Raw genomic sequence first — 14,026 nt, 5'->3', positions numbered from 1 at the left:
GCGGTCAAACAGTCATTGCATTTTATAGAGGAGAGAGGTTTGGCTGATCTTTTGAGAGTAGATCTTTTGCACTTAATTTTGTCACCATTCTGTTTTAGTTTCTACATAACCCTTGTGAACCTACACGTGACAAAGTTTTACTTTTTTTACTGAGGTCTCTGTCAAATTATCAGCTTCTTTAGAAAAAGGCCTTGCTAAGCCCTTATAATCTTGTTTGACAATATTTTTTGCATGCTCCCACATGCTAAGGTTGGTTTGTTTTCCTTATTTACTGGCATCCCCAAGATTCCAGGAGACGCTTCAATGAGAATAAACAGTATAAAGATATCTCATGGTAGACACAATTCCTGGTAAACAAATTAAATGTTCTAATAGGAGGAACTGTGAAGATTTGGGCAACCACTACAGTATGTTGTTGCATGCTCTTTCTCCATGCCCTGGACTGTTATGAAACTATAAACACGAGCAGTGGCTATTTATTTTGGCGTTCACACTGGCCTTAGACATTCCCAGGTCTATTCCACATTCATTTATTGCTTATATTTTAAAGCAAGGGATCAAGTCCTATAAGTCTCTTTTAGGGGCTGAACTGACTTTGGAGTTCTAGAGCTTAAGTGATGTAAAGTGAATACAGATTTATGATCCCATAAATATCGTCAATCTCCAAAGGTCTTCTTTTCTTAACTACCCACATGATAGTGGTCTTGTATGCCAAGAAAATCAAAGAGTTCCTACCAGTGCTGTGAGCAATAGAGGTTGAAGCCTATAATTGAAAGGAATTTAAAAACCAGAAGGTAACACCCAAAGATTTTGGTCTTGCTTAACAGCACCAGCCCTAAGAATCATACAACCTCTATATGGTTTGTGTTCAAATCCAGTGACTTCACTTACAAATTATTCTGCATTTGAGTGAACAAGACTTTCTTTGATTTCTTGTCATTGTACAAATTCTGTTTTATCCTCTTGAGTGCTTTGCACATGTTCCAAATATGTGGAGTCTCACTTCTAGTTAGGATTCCCCCTGCACAGACATAATGTTGTAAATCAATTACCTCTGAAATTGGTTTTTCATAGACATCTTCCCCTATAGACTTTTCTTGGGCAAGGATGGCATCCCTGTGTAGCACTCGGAGCACATTCTCTGGAGCTGCAGACCCATAATGAGCTTCTAAAACTTCAGGTTTGGTTTTCTCTGTCTTCAGCATGTGGATCACATCCTCTCTTGCCTGAAATATTGCAAATCACTAGCATAAGACAACCTATTAACCAACAGGGAAAACAGGGAAAATAGGGGCATTTCATATGTACAGGCTGCATACACAAAAATAAAATAAATTAGAAAAATGTCAGGCTTCCAATGCAAATATAAAAACTTTGGGAGTTATCAGAGTAACCATGATCTGTGCAATACAAATGTTGTCCTTAAAGGTATTAAATATTCTGTTCCTGCCTGCCATTACATTTGAACGAATTTTGAATGAATTTTTATCTGGGTTGCAACTATAGCCAGGGAACATCATTATTTCATCTTATTTGTTGCCCATGATGTTCCCTGAGCAGGATAAGGAAATGAGTAGAAGAAGCAGCACAAGTGAGCTAATATTTGTTGGACAGCTTTAAATCAAGTGCTTCCAAGACACTCCTACTCGAATCTGTGACTAAATACTCTCTTCAAGTAACTTTTGAAATAAATTTTTGTAGCTTTCGTTTCTTTAAACAAAACCCTAGAAATATTGCAGACCCTGGTTAACCAGCACAACTGGCATCAGACATGGAAAGGCTGAGCAAACCCTCCTGGCAGTGGAGGAGGACTGCTGACCCTGGAGGCAGGGCTGGGAGCCAGGGTGCACCTGTGGCAAAGGGGAGCAAAGGTCCCAGCTCCTGCTCCCTGCTCCCTGCCCCAGGTGGGACCCTCCAGTTTCAAGCAGCAGGAGCAGATATCTGGGCATGACAAAACTGTTCTGCAAGGCCACCTGGTTTTTAGGACTATGCTGTGGAGATACACTTAATCCCGAGCTCTTTTTCTAATGATACTTGCCAACATCTGTTAAACCATCTGTAAAATGGGGGCACGGCACCTGCTTATCTTTCAAGGCGTGTTTATAAGGCCAAGGTCCAGGGAAGGGCTGTAAAACCTACAAGCTTTTGGTGGACATATGGGAGCTCCTGGACTTCCCGGGAGAGCATCTTTCCCACAAGCTCAAATGGGTGGGGAAACAGAACAGTATGGGCATCAGTTTTTCTCTCACCTGCCTTTCTGACAATGTGTGTGAGCTTGGGAAGTAAATTAAGGACTAAGGAAAGGTTCAGACATTTTAAGAAAAAATCCTTTACAAATCCTACCCCTATGTAAGCAATGACTGTTTAAGATTCATGAACTAACCAATGCTCCAGGCTTTTTCACAGTGTTCATAATAGCACTCAATATTATCCCTGTAGGAAATCTGAAATCTTTACCCAGTACCACAGAGGCATCACAGCTCTACAAAACCACCTGCTTTTAAAATGAGCAAGAAAATAATTTCAGGAAATTATTGTGAGACCCTTTAATTCTTTTTTTCTTTAAAATAAAGAAGTCTAACATGACAATAAAACAAAAAAGGAACTTGGGGCAAAGATTATGCCACCCAATTGAGAACTAACCCAATTACACAGGGCTAGTGTATATTACAAAATATAACATTTTGTAACCTTAAGTAAAAGCTATGCACATGTCTGTAAAATACAAAATACAGATTGGAGTGTTATTTGTGTTATTCCAAAATGAAAGTGGGAAAGGTACATCACTCACAGATATCACAACTAAGTGAATTATGTGAGCTAGTCTCAAAGAAAGTCAGAAGAGTATGTACATGTCAGTACATCACATCCTGAGACTGTGCCACTCTTAGTATATGAAAAATGTCATTTTATGATAGTTTTAGACAGGTTTGAGAATGTACAATTTTTTCTATCCCTGTAAAAATAACAGATATGTTAATGTCTTCATCATCATGAGGCCAATGCTTCTAAATTGAAAAAAAAGCTCTTAAAAAGTCTAGTAGGACAGCATGGGAGTATGGGGGGATTTCTAAATGTCCAGATTTTATGATGTGTTGTCTTAAGTCCTTAGGAAGGGACAGTTTTGAGGCCATACTTGCCTCCTGTCCCAGTGAACGAATTTAGTATCCCACTCTGTGCCTCGCAGTGGAGGCCCGGTGCCACAGGCATGCTCAGGAAGAGCACTGTGCGAAGGAAGCAGGAGGATGAGGGGCCAGCCCCCTTCTGCCCTATGCACAAGGGCCACAGCCAATCATATTGAAAACCCATTTTGTTTTGATTCTGAGCACACAAAGCTTCAAGCCTCACACACCCCATTCCTCAGGGACAGCCCACACCCTGGGCTTTTTAGGAGGGGAGGGGGATGAGTTCATTCTCTCCCATTGAAGCTGTTGGGCCCCGAATGGCATAATTAAACACTGACAGGGCTGGGCAGAGCAGACAGAGGCAACTCAGGCTTGGTGATTTAGCACTATGAATAGGGAGAGCAAAGAGCTGGTCTCCAGTCCCTGCAATGGTTATTTGATACAGAAATAGCTGGCAGAGGCAGCTGCTCTGCCCAGTTGTGCCTCAGCCCTAGCTCAGTTGTGCACTGCCATGCGTACTTTCCTTCAGGCCTCCTTAGTCTGTCATCACTCACAATTAAAATGGAGCAACTTCAGCAGGAGGGAATAAGAGTCCCTGAAACAGCTTATAACTTGCTAGCTAAGAAAGGCTTCTGGAAGCTGCAGGTTTGGGTTCCCCAAGAACCAAAGGAGCCAAACCAGGAGAGTGGGTGATGCTGAGTGAAAGAACTGACATCCAAGAAGGAAGAAAGTTGCCCAAACTCAGTTCAGAGCTTTGAAGGAAAACACTTTTCCTTGCTTCATTTTTAAAGAAAAGCAGTGACACATTAGCTCCAAGGGGACAGGCGATAGGACTGTCAGCTCTGAACACCCCTTGCTGCAGCCCAAGAGGAGGGTACCAAGGCCAGAGACACGCTGGGTGGCACCATCCCAGTCAGTTCCCCTCTCATGTACCCCTTCTTGGTTACCCCACACGCTCCTGGAACTCTGGATTTGGATCACATTAATATAGCAAAGTGCCTTCTGCCTTTCATGGGCTTGGCCATTTCTCCTATCATTATCTTTTCAAGGATATCGATTAATTCACCAAGTACTCTGTTTCCGCAGACTTCTGAAAAGCAAACTGACTGACAGGCACTCAGGTTGCTAGGAAGCATTGGACCAAAAAGGGAATTTCATGCTAATAATAAACTGGAGGCAAATTTACTTTTATTTGGTCAGAAACAAGCCCCATCATAGGGAGATTCTGAAGTGCAGCTGACCTAGGTGAGAGAGAGACCCAGGCAACACCCTAACCTTCCATCAGCCTCGGGGTTTGTGAACTCCAATTAATCTCTCCAAAACTCCTCAGGATAATGTAGAGGCAAGGAGCTGAAACAGCACGCCTGTCTATCTCCTTGATTTCATGTTTCCTCCAAATGACTAATTTTCCACTGAAGCAATGAGAAGAGGGCTCAGATAGAGATATTTTCTTTCAATGTATAGCAATCTGCAGAAAACAGACTATTTTCAGAAAACAAATGAGAATAATCCTGCAGAGGAACACTTGGGCTACTTCAACACACATACCTGGAAAGAGGCATAAGAGGCTGAAAGTGTGGGGTCCTAGCTAAGAAGAGGGAACCTTGCTGGCAAGCTGTTTCTACTAATGGACATTTGCTGTTGGTGCCTCCCTTGTCTCAAAGCTCGATGCTGTTTTGCATAAATCATAGGGTAGGAGACAATCTTCCTCTGAAAGGAAGATATCTCAAATTGGAAGTAAATTTATATATGAATCCCAGAGGAAAGCTGTTAGCTGCTTTGATAGAAGGAACCATCTCTCAAGTCCTTTTTTTGTTTTGTTTTGTTGGTGCTGTGATGAGAAAGAGCATCCAGGCTTGAGAAGACCACATATTGCAACAGCTTGTAACACAATGAAACTTATTTGTAAAAGTCCTTAAGACTGCAATTAGTCAGGGAAGCTCTTTAAAGTCAAAATATGGAATTTAAAAAATTTGCTTTTATTGGTTTTTCATTACTTCAATTGTCCCACAGAAAACTCCAAGCTAACTTTCTGTTTATACTGTTCGTATTGTGGGTTCTTGAAAATAAAGAGACTTTTCCATTCATAAAGTGCCCTCAAGTACCTGATTCTCTAAGCTGTAGGATCAATGAGGACAGATTAAAGAAGAGACCACTTTTATCTATTTGCAATGCTCTCAAGGCAAGAAACACAGAAGGCCAGATATATTGAGAGGTATTGTTCCACACTCATTTTCCTCGGGAGCAAAGCCTGCTTAGAGACTCCCTGTTCATCAAACTCATAGAACCACAGAACAGCCCATGTTGGAAGAGACCTCAGAAGATCATCTGGTCCAACCTTCCATGGGAAAGGAAGTCTAGATGAGATCATCTACCCCCATGTCCAATTGCATCTTGAAAACTTCCAGTCACAGGGAGTCATCCATGGGATTTTGTTCCAGTGATGGATTGTTTCTTATGTTGAGATGAAACCTCTCCCAATGCAAGTTGTGCCTGTTGCACCTTGTCTTTTCCATGAGGCTTCTTGTGGAGAGAGAGCCTCCATCTTCTTTGCAGCTGCCCTTTAAGTACTGGAATACATTAATGAGTTCTTCCTGAGCCTTCTCTGCTCCAGGGAGAACAGACATAATTCCTTCAGTCTGTCCTCATAAGGCAGGTTCTCCAGTCCTTTGATCATCGTTGTGGCCTCCCTTTGGACCTTCTCTCCAGCTTGCCTGCATCTTTTTTGAACTGTGGGGATCAGAACTGGACACTGTACTCAGTTAACTCCTTCAGCTATTCCTGCTGATAGAGGAGCTGCAAAGTTGAACTGGGTCTAAGCCTTGTTTTATGCTTACTAAGGGTGCCAAAATCTAAAGGCTGATGACCTCACTTCTTCAGTACCTCCATGGAGGGGCTGAAGTGCTGTGGAGCACTGCTGTCCCACAAACCTTTGCCTGCTTTCTTTTCCCTCCTCTCTGCTACCCACTGATGAGTGCGCTTACCTAAGATGCCGGGTCTGTGTTACTACCTGGGAAATCAAAAACAATGCTCCCCTCCCCTCATGAGACCACTCTTTGCAGGGCTACCCTGAAACACTCACTTTTTGACAGAATAAAGCAGAAGGACTTTCTTTTGCTCACCAACTTGAGCAGAGCAAGGGGTTGTGTTCCAAACTTCATTTTACTATGTGCCTAGTAAAATATTTAAAACATATAGAAAGGATGTAAAGAGGTTCCTGCATAAAATTGAAACCATTTAGGAAACAATAGCATGACTCTGCTGCTTGTAAAAGGGGTCCAGCAGCCTAGCAACCAGATTCTCCATCAATGGAAAGACTGTTACACGAGCCGGGCGTTCAGACGTGCTTCCTCCTCATGCCCTGCCCTGACAATTTAATACAGCCCTCTCTCCCCATTCCCACAGTCTTTGGCCTCTCCCATGAGACTGCTGACAAAACTCAGCACCCACTAAACGAGGAATTTTTGCCACAGGCCATTTGTCACCTGGGAAATGGGACTGAACTGATCAAACTCGTTTCATGTAAGGCATCTAGTAAATTGGAAAAAATTTCAGTTGCATTCAAGATGGGCTGAATGGAGTCAAAGTAATCACTGTCAGCTGAGAGTGAAACCCAACTCACAATCATTTCCCAGTACATCTCCTAAACTCTTCTCCTGAATTTTATTTGTAAGTAGCCTTCCTGCAAATTCACAGTGTGTCTCTCTCAAAATCAGTTACCAGTAACTATTTCTTTCATAGCTTCATATTTGTAGGCATCTAAAATACATCTAACTACTTCAGAGCAATCTAAATATTTCAATAACACGACAACAATCCTGTCAATTAGATGAAATAAGTTTTGAAAATTCAGGAGCAGGAGTAGCATTTACAAGAAATGCAACTATGTAATATTTGAACAATCTGATATTTACAGCTTTTGACTATTTCTTTTCTAGTTATGAAGACACTTCGTTATACCTACGCAAGTAAAAGCACTAAGTAATAGATATTTAATATTTATAAAGTCATACTTTCTTGCCAGTGATTAATGACAAAAAATAACTATGAAACCACAGACAGGAACCATCACTTCTACTTGTGTTGTTGTAACTTGCACTGCACACAGTTCAGGTTATTTATAGTGCAACAGCTACTCTGTACCGCATCAGAAACTAGATAAGGTCACAGGTTCTCAGTGTAATGTTGGAGCCTTACCAGTGACTGATTTCCTAAATTCCAGTAGGCTTTACAGATGTTGCACCTAAGAGCTAATAAACATCACACTCAAGGCATCCTGAGGGAGATCAGGAGAATGTTCTCACACTGCTTTCTATGCTATCCAGGACATGCTGTTCTTCCGTCAGAGCAGGAATAGCCTTAATTCTGAAAAGTCAGAGGCCTCAGGAAGTGAATATCGCAAGTTTCCATAGTTGCCTTTAATGAAAGAAAGCATCTTCAGGCAGGTATACTCATCTGTGTCTGCAAAACTTTCCTAACACTAGTCCCCGTTTAAAATCAGTAACTTCCCTTTTTTTCTTACCTTAGGAGGAAATTAAAATAATTAAAACAAAAGCGGACTTTCTTATTTTTGTGTCATGATACTATAAATAAGAATACAGAAAGTAATAAAAACTAACCCTGCCTGTTGGAATGACACTATTGTTAAAGGCCTGACTCCTCAAACTAGCCGTACCTACTGCTACAAGGACAGAGTAGCGATTTGTCTTCCAGGACAAGACATGTTTAGTGTACAAGACATGTTTCAAAGCTGGGAAGTTAGATGCTGTACTGCAATATTGCATAATACAAAGGGTTTTTTTAATAAAAATTTAATAAATATTTTCTCTCCTATACCAGGTATCTGAAGTAGCCTTGTTTGTATCACTCACTCAGGGATGCTAGCCATGCAAAATGCTGGCTAATGACGTAGAATCACAGAATCATAGAGTTCCCGAGTTAGAAGGGACCCACAGGGATCATCAAGTCCAGCTCCTGGCCCTGCACAGGACAGCCCCAAGAATCACGCCATGTGCCTGAGAGCTCTGTCCAAATGCTTCTTGAACTCTGTCAGACTTGGTGCTCTGACCACTTCCCTGGGGAGCCTGTTCCAGTGCCCAACCACGCTCTGGGTGAAGACCCTTTTTCTAAAATCCAACCTAAATCTTTCCTGACACAGCTTCATGCCCTTCCCTTGGGTCCTGCTGGTTACCAGAGAGAAGAGATCAGTACCTGCCCCTCTATTTCCCTCTGTGAGGAACTTGTAGAATGCAATGAGGTCTCCCCTCAGTCTCCTCTTCTCCAAGCTGAACAAACCAAGGGACCTCAGCCACTCTATGGCTTCCCCTCAGGCCCTTCACCATCCTCATAGCCCTCCTTCGGAAAATCTCCAATAGCTTTATATGTTTCTTATATTGTGGCACCAAAACCACACACAGGACTCAAAGTGAGGCTGTACCAGCAACATGTGTACATAATTTTTCTTGCAAGGAAGACTCTGGGTACAGCAAAGGTTTTTTCTTGCCTTTCATCTTAGCTTAATTTCCTAATACTTGAAACTGTGAAGTTAACTTGCTTGAATTTCTTTTAACATTTCTATACACAAATCTATGTACATGATGTACTCCGAAAGTAAAGAGATCTTTTCAGTGGTGAAAAGTGATCATTGTTGATCATTGATTTTGTAGAAAAGTTAAGTGAAATATATCCAGAAATACAAGTGATCCCTCTTGACCCTGAGGAAATGAAACAGAACTGTCCTGTCTTCTCCACACTGTGCAGAATTTTCTGGCCTTGTATGAAGCCTTTGGAGATATACAGCGTATTTCATTTTATTGTGCATTATTTTACAGTGATAACACAGAAAGTCCTTCTAAAATCAATACTAGAGAAGAGGCACATGATAAAGCAGCTCATCTACTGCACAAATATTCTGAAGTGGCTCCAGAAGAATTACATCAGAAATTAATTTGGCCTCTTATGTTTAAAAAAGTCCCCATTAAAGATCGCAGAGCTGAGGAGAAGCAGCACTGAGCAATGTATTACTTCTTACAGCAAGCTTTGAAACAGATCAAATGAGCACTAGAAGACATCTGTCTGTTATTTCCTGCCCACACAGCTTTGTTCTACTCTATTGCCAGAGCGCTCCATGGATGATGTCACTTTTTTTCTGAAGAAAACAGGCCACCAGAGCCTTTCACTGACATAATTAATTATCTGTAGTCTGGGCCACAGCCAGCAAAATTCCCATAGCAAGGCCCCGAGAAGTATTAACTCCACACTGCATGATGTTTTCAGAATTATTAGGTTCTGGGATACCCTGTCTTGTCTTTTCACACTGAAAGAGTGCTTTGCTTGATATTATCAAACCATGGGACAATTACTGCAGCATATAGAATTACAGTGTCATGATCCAGTCAGCACAGAGAGACCACTGCCAGGGGTCTCTGTCAGTTATGTGCAAAAGTCTGCATGTTGGGATATACTCTATGTGCCTCAGCAATGCATCATAATGGCAAACCCACTGTTTTGGGTTTGCTGTATCCAGTCATGTAGTTTTCATCTCAGACAACACTAACTGTATAATAACATTTTTCACATGACCTGAAGCCCAAGCAGCAAGCAGAATCCACAGATTGATCAAACTATCAAGGAGAGGAAGGAACATCTGTTAAAACACTTTTTCAGATACCTGAGCAGGAAGAATAATTGACAACAGCATGACATACTATGTTTGAGTTCAGGACTGGTATGTGGCTGTGTGATACAGTGTGCATCCCAACAAGTGAAGTGGTAAAAAAAAGCAATCTTAGGTGTTTCTCTGACCAGCACTAGTCACCACACTGCTTGCGGAGGCAGAGGAGAGCTCCCTAGTTCATGTGCTCCAAATCACACATGACAGTCCCTATTCTGGTTTATTCATGCTATGAAATGATCTGAAGTTTTCCATATCCCAGACAAATGGCCCATCACAAGCTACTGTAGCAGTATAAGGAATTTATTAAAACTGTAGCACATTTCCCACACACTGAGGTGGTTTTATATAGTTGGAGTCATGTAGTAAGTTGCCATGTTCCTTTTGTAACCACAACTTTTTTGTGATCAGTTAGCATCTCTTAAAGAAAAAAAAAACGGTGATTAATGAAAGGGTAACAACAGAAAAAGCATTTCTTCTCTTATCACCTGGCCCTTACTTTTATGTTAGCCAGTCTGGACCAAGACACAAGAGATCCATGGATCATGAACCTCTTTCTCATGCTTCACATAAAATTAACCTCACCATGGGCCAAGTTCCATTCCATGCAGGAAATAATACTTTTCAGGAATGCTGTAAGGTTTAATTCATAAGTATATAGAAGATCTAGGTACCCTATGAGTGCTACCAAAAATATGGCACTCTGATATCAATATAGTTTTTCTCCTATTAATTTTCCCCATTCATTATATTCTTTTATTTCCTCCACATTTATGTACTTCTGTATGTGTCACCCAAGTTGTTGGAATCCATTGGAAACTAAAAAAATAAAAAGTATAAAGAAACTAAAAAATTAAAAAGGAACTTCATTAGACATGTCACTAACTTGTCTAAATTGCTCTTTGAAGTGCTACATTGACTGTAAAAGGAACTGAAGCATCTGAAATTAGGTGCTCTGACCTGAATTTCAGCGATGCACTTGAAGCTGCTGGCATGAGTACCCCCTGTCCAAGAGAAACAAATCTGCCCAGGCATTTTTTTCTGCCCTGATCTTGCTGCCTTCTGGCAGGAATGAGCACATGAAGAGCAGGATGGAGCAAGACAGGCTGGTACCAGCAAGGCTGAAGCCACCAGGATGATGAAGTTCAGAAGCAATTCCTCTGCCTCCTCCGTGTACACAGAAGCATGTGGGATACTAACAGATGTAACTGTGTTGTGCATGTGTAACAAATTCTATACACAACTTTCTCTTGTCCAAGCATTTTGTTGCCTTCGACGAGCTGTTTTTCAGTACTCTGTGCTAGACAATGTGCATTCAAATTATTGATGACTGATGAACAGGCAGGAGTAGGACTGCACTACAGCAAGCCCTCACCAGCACAGTCGATAATTTCAACAGAGGAGCTGCCAGAGGAAATGAGGAAAGTGGCACAAACTCTCAGGGTGGAGTGACTGGAGAGGATGAGCAATGAAAGGTGCAGAGCAAGAGCTCCCAGCCATGCCCACAATGCCCTCACAGCCTCCTGTCATCTCCAAAATCCCCCTGATCCTCCTCAATGCCTGTCTCCTCCCCTTTGCCCCACCCCCCGGCCCCACTCGGACTTCCTTTCCCCTCTCCATCCTCCCATTGCATTACCAAGAATGACTCTGAAGCCCTTCCAAATGCCATTTACCTGAGCTGCTGAGACTGCCTGAGCCAATACTGGGAAAATGGGCTTCCATTACGAAGCTGATTACATCAACATTTCTGTTTCTGATTTGTTTAAACTTGAAGGTGACAAATGCCTGGAAATTACCATGCAACTGTATTTGAGTTAGTTCCATTCATTTTACTGGCATGGAAGACTTGATGATATTTTTTTTTTGCAAAGAAAACTAATAATTTCCAGGATAAAAAAGACGTCACTTGCAAAATCCAAACTCTTCCTGTCTTAGGAAAAGGACTTCCCTTCATAGTGTGTCAGCAGTGCAGCATTTTGCCTGCCACATCTGCACCGAAATAAGTCACTAAGTTCACTTTATTTTGGATATCATGCAAAATTCTACGCTGAAGCCAGAAATTTCGTAAGATGTGGCAAGACACAGGATGTTCAGTAGGACCAGCAGTTTTCTAATGTTACATTTCTCTCATTTTAGTCAACCAATAGGTGGAGCCTTTAACCCTAGAAACAAGTCACTTTCTCAGATAGCCATATTCTCATAATTATTATGTAAAGACTTGTATTTGCTTTTATTAAAGCTTATTTTGGATGAAAAATAATTTGTTTTTTTTCTCAAGAGCTTATCTGATCCTCAGCTGCAGAACAGGAGACAAAAACTTAATAAATACACAAAGGGAGCAGCAAAGTTAATAAAAACAGACTCATCTACAACTACAATGTTAAATTAACAACTGGTGAGTCACAGTACTGGACAGCATTATGATACATAAGACACATGCTCATTGCAAGATCTCCCAAGAATCCCAGATATTTTAAAGCCAGAGTCCACACATTTAACATTGATTGCAAAAGTGTTGGCCGTTTCCTCTCCCACAGAGTGAACCTTCTCTCAAGAAAAATGAGAAAAGATACAAGCTTCCTCTTTACTGTTGCACTGAGTATACAACTTCTATTAAGTGGAAAAAAAAATGTCAAATGATATCCGTTATATAAAATTATTTTTAAAAGATTGCAAAATAGGATCAGTTACAGACACTGATCCCAATGGGAATAAGACCAAAACTTAAAACCTGATATGAGGCAGTCCTTACTGTTCTGTTTTGAACAGAAGACCAAGAATTTTTGGAAAAAAACCCCAGGCTGCTCATACTATTCCTTTCACTCTAGATGAGATGTTCAACAGATCAGAGACACTTGCCAATTATTCCTCTCTCTTCTGACCCTTCAAGCCTAACTAACATGAAGGATGTAGCTCTTTTAAGTACAGCTCAGGCATTAATAGAGAAAGATGTTAAAATGTCTTTGTAAAAGACATTTTCAGCCTACAGCTTTCCAATGGCAGTTACATTTTATTGAGGATTCTCACTTTGAAAAACATGTCATTCTAAAGCAATTTTAGTACCAAAGAGAAATATGGCTATCATCATTATTTCAGAGGGAGCAGGAAATTGCCTAAATAGAACAATTTAATTATACTTCAGTATACTGTCTTATCTTTTTTTTTCCTTCTCTCAGAAAACAGACAGGTTCTATTTTAAAATTCATGACTCTGGGACTTGCTAGACAAGTTCTGCTTACCTCCCATGATATGTCCTGCACTTTGCACAGCAGTGATTGCAAGCTACAGAAAAAAACCCCATACTATTCTTGACAAAATTAATCTCTGGTTATAAATTGTTCAATAAAAATAGAAGAGAGCATTCGTGGTCTGAAGTCTATCCTAATTTAATATTTTTGTGCTGCAAAAGCATGCTTCACCAGGAAAACACAAACAAACAAACCAGGGGTCAGTAAGAGGGAAGAGAATTTTTTAACTCATTGTACTGATATGCCAGACATTTTTAGGGCTTGTTTTTAGGCTCTTATTTTGCTACACTGTGCATGCCATCTTTCTTTTCATTGTCTTGCCTTTTTTATGTCCCCTTTCCATGTCTCTAGATTGGCTCTATTTATCTCTGTTGTATTCTTACACTCTTTTTCTTCTGTTGCCCGGCCTCTTTCCCCTCATTCCATTCTCCTTAAGTCACCTCTCCTTCCTCACATTAACCCTATCTTCTCTTTTTCTCTGTAGCTCTGTACATGCTAAGGTTTTTCTCTCAGGGAATTTATATTTCATCTGTATGATATGCTCAGAACTCCTAAACTGTTTCAATTCAAACAAAATTTTGCAGTTATAAATACCTAAAAAGATACCCTACTTGCACTTTTCTCTGACTTTACCTACTCTTTCCACCCTGGCTCCTGTTCAGCTCGTTAATTTGTGATATTTTGCTAATGACCACTTGAAAACTTCTCTTCATTCTGTTATGCACTCCTTTCTCTGGTGCCAAGGCAACTTGTCCCAACTTTCTCTTCTGATTTCAGTACTGTGCAAAAGAAACACATCTGGTTTCTATCCCATATACATTGCTTGAGCTTCCAGGCAGCTCAATATTTAATAATGTTAATGCAAGAGTATCAAAAAAAGGCAATGAAGAAAAAATATAGAGGTTTGTACAGTGGTTTTACCTAAGCAACAGCTAGGTGTCTCTCACAATGTCTTTAAGGCATCGTGGGAAAGTAAACTT

At 40.8% G+C, this 14,026-nt stretch overlaps 1 protein-coding gene across 1 annotated transcript in view; it reads right to left on the bottom strand.

Moving 5' to 3' along the window:
• Positions 1–14,026, bottom strand: part of FILIP1 (filamin A interacting protein 1) — a 103,658-nt gene that overhangs the window by 43,666 nt on the left and 45,966 nt on the right. The window contains exon 3 of the mRNA XM_039379141.1: positions 1,053–1,226. Within this exon, the coding sequence (XP_039235075.1) occupies positions 1,053–1,226 (174 nt within the window). The remainder of the gene's footprint in view (positions 1–1,052; positions 1,227–14,026) is intronic.

Source organism: Pipra filicauda, unplaced genomic scaffold (assembly GCF_003945595.2).
Source record: "Pipra filicauda isolate LSUMZ 115617 unplaced genomic scaffold, ASM394559v2 scaffold157_size4220110_pilon, whole genome shotgun sequence".
Lineage (NCBI taxonomy): Eukaryota > Metazoa > Chordata > Aves > Passeriformes > Pipridae > Pipra > Pipra filicauda.
Note: the sequence above shows the minus strand (reverse complement) of the source record. Positions and strands in the feature narration are given on the sequence as shown.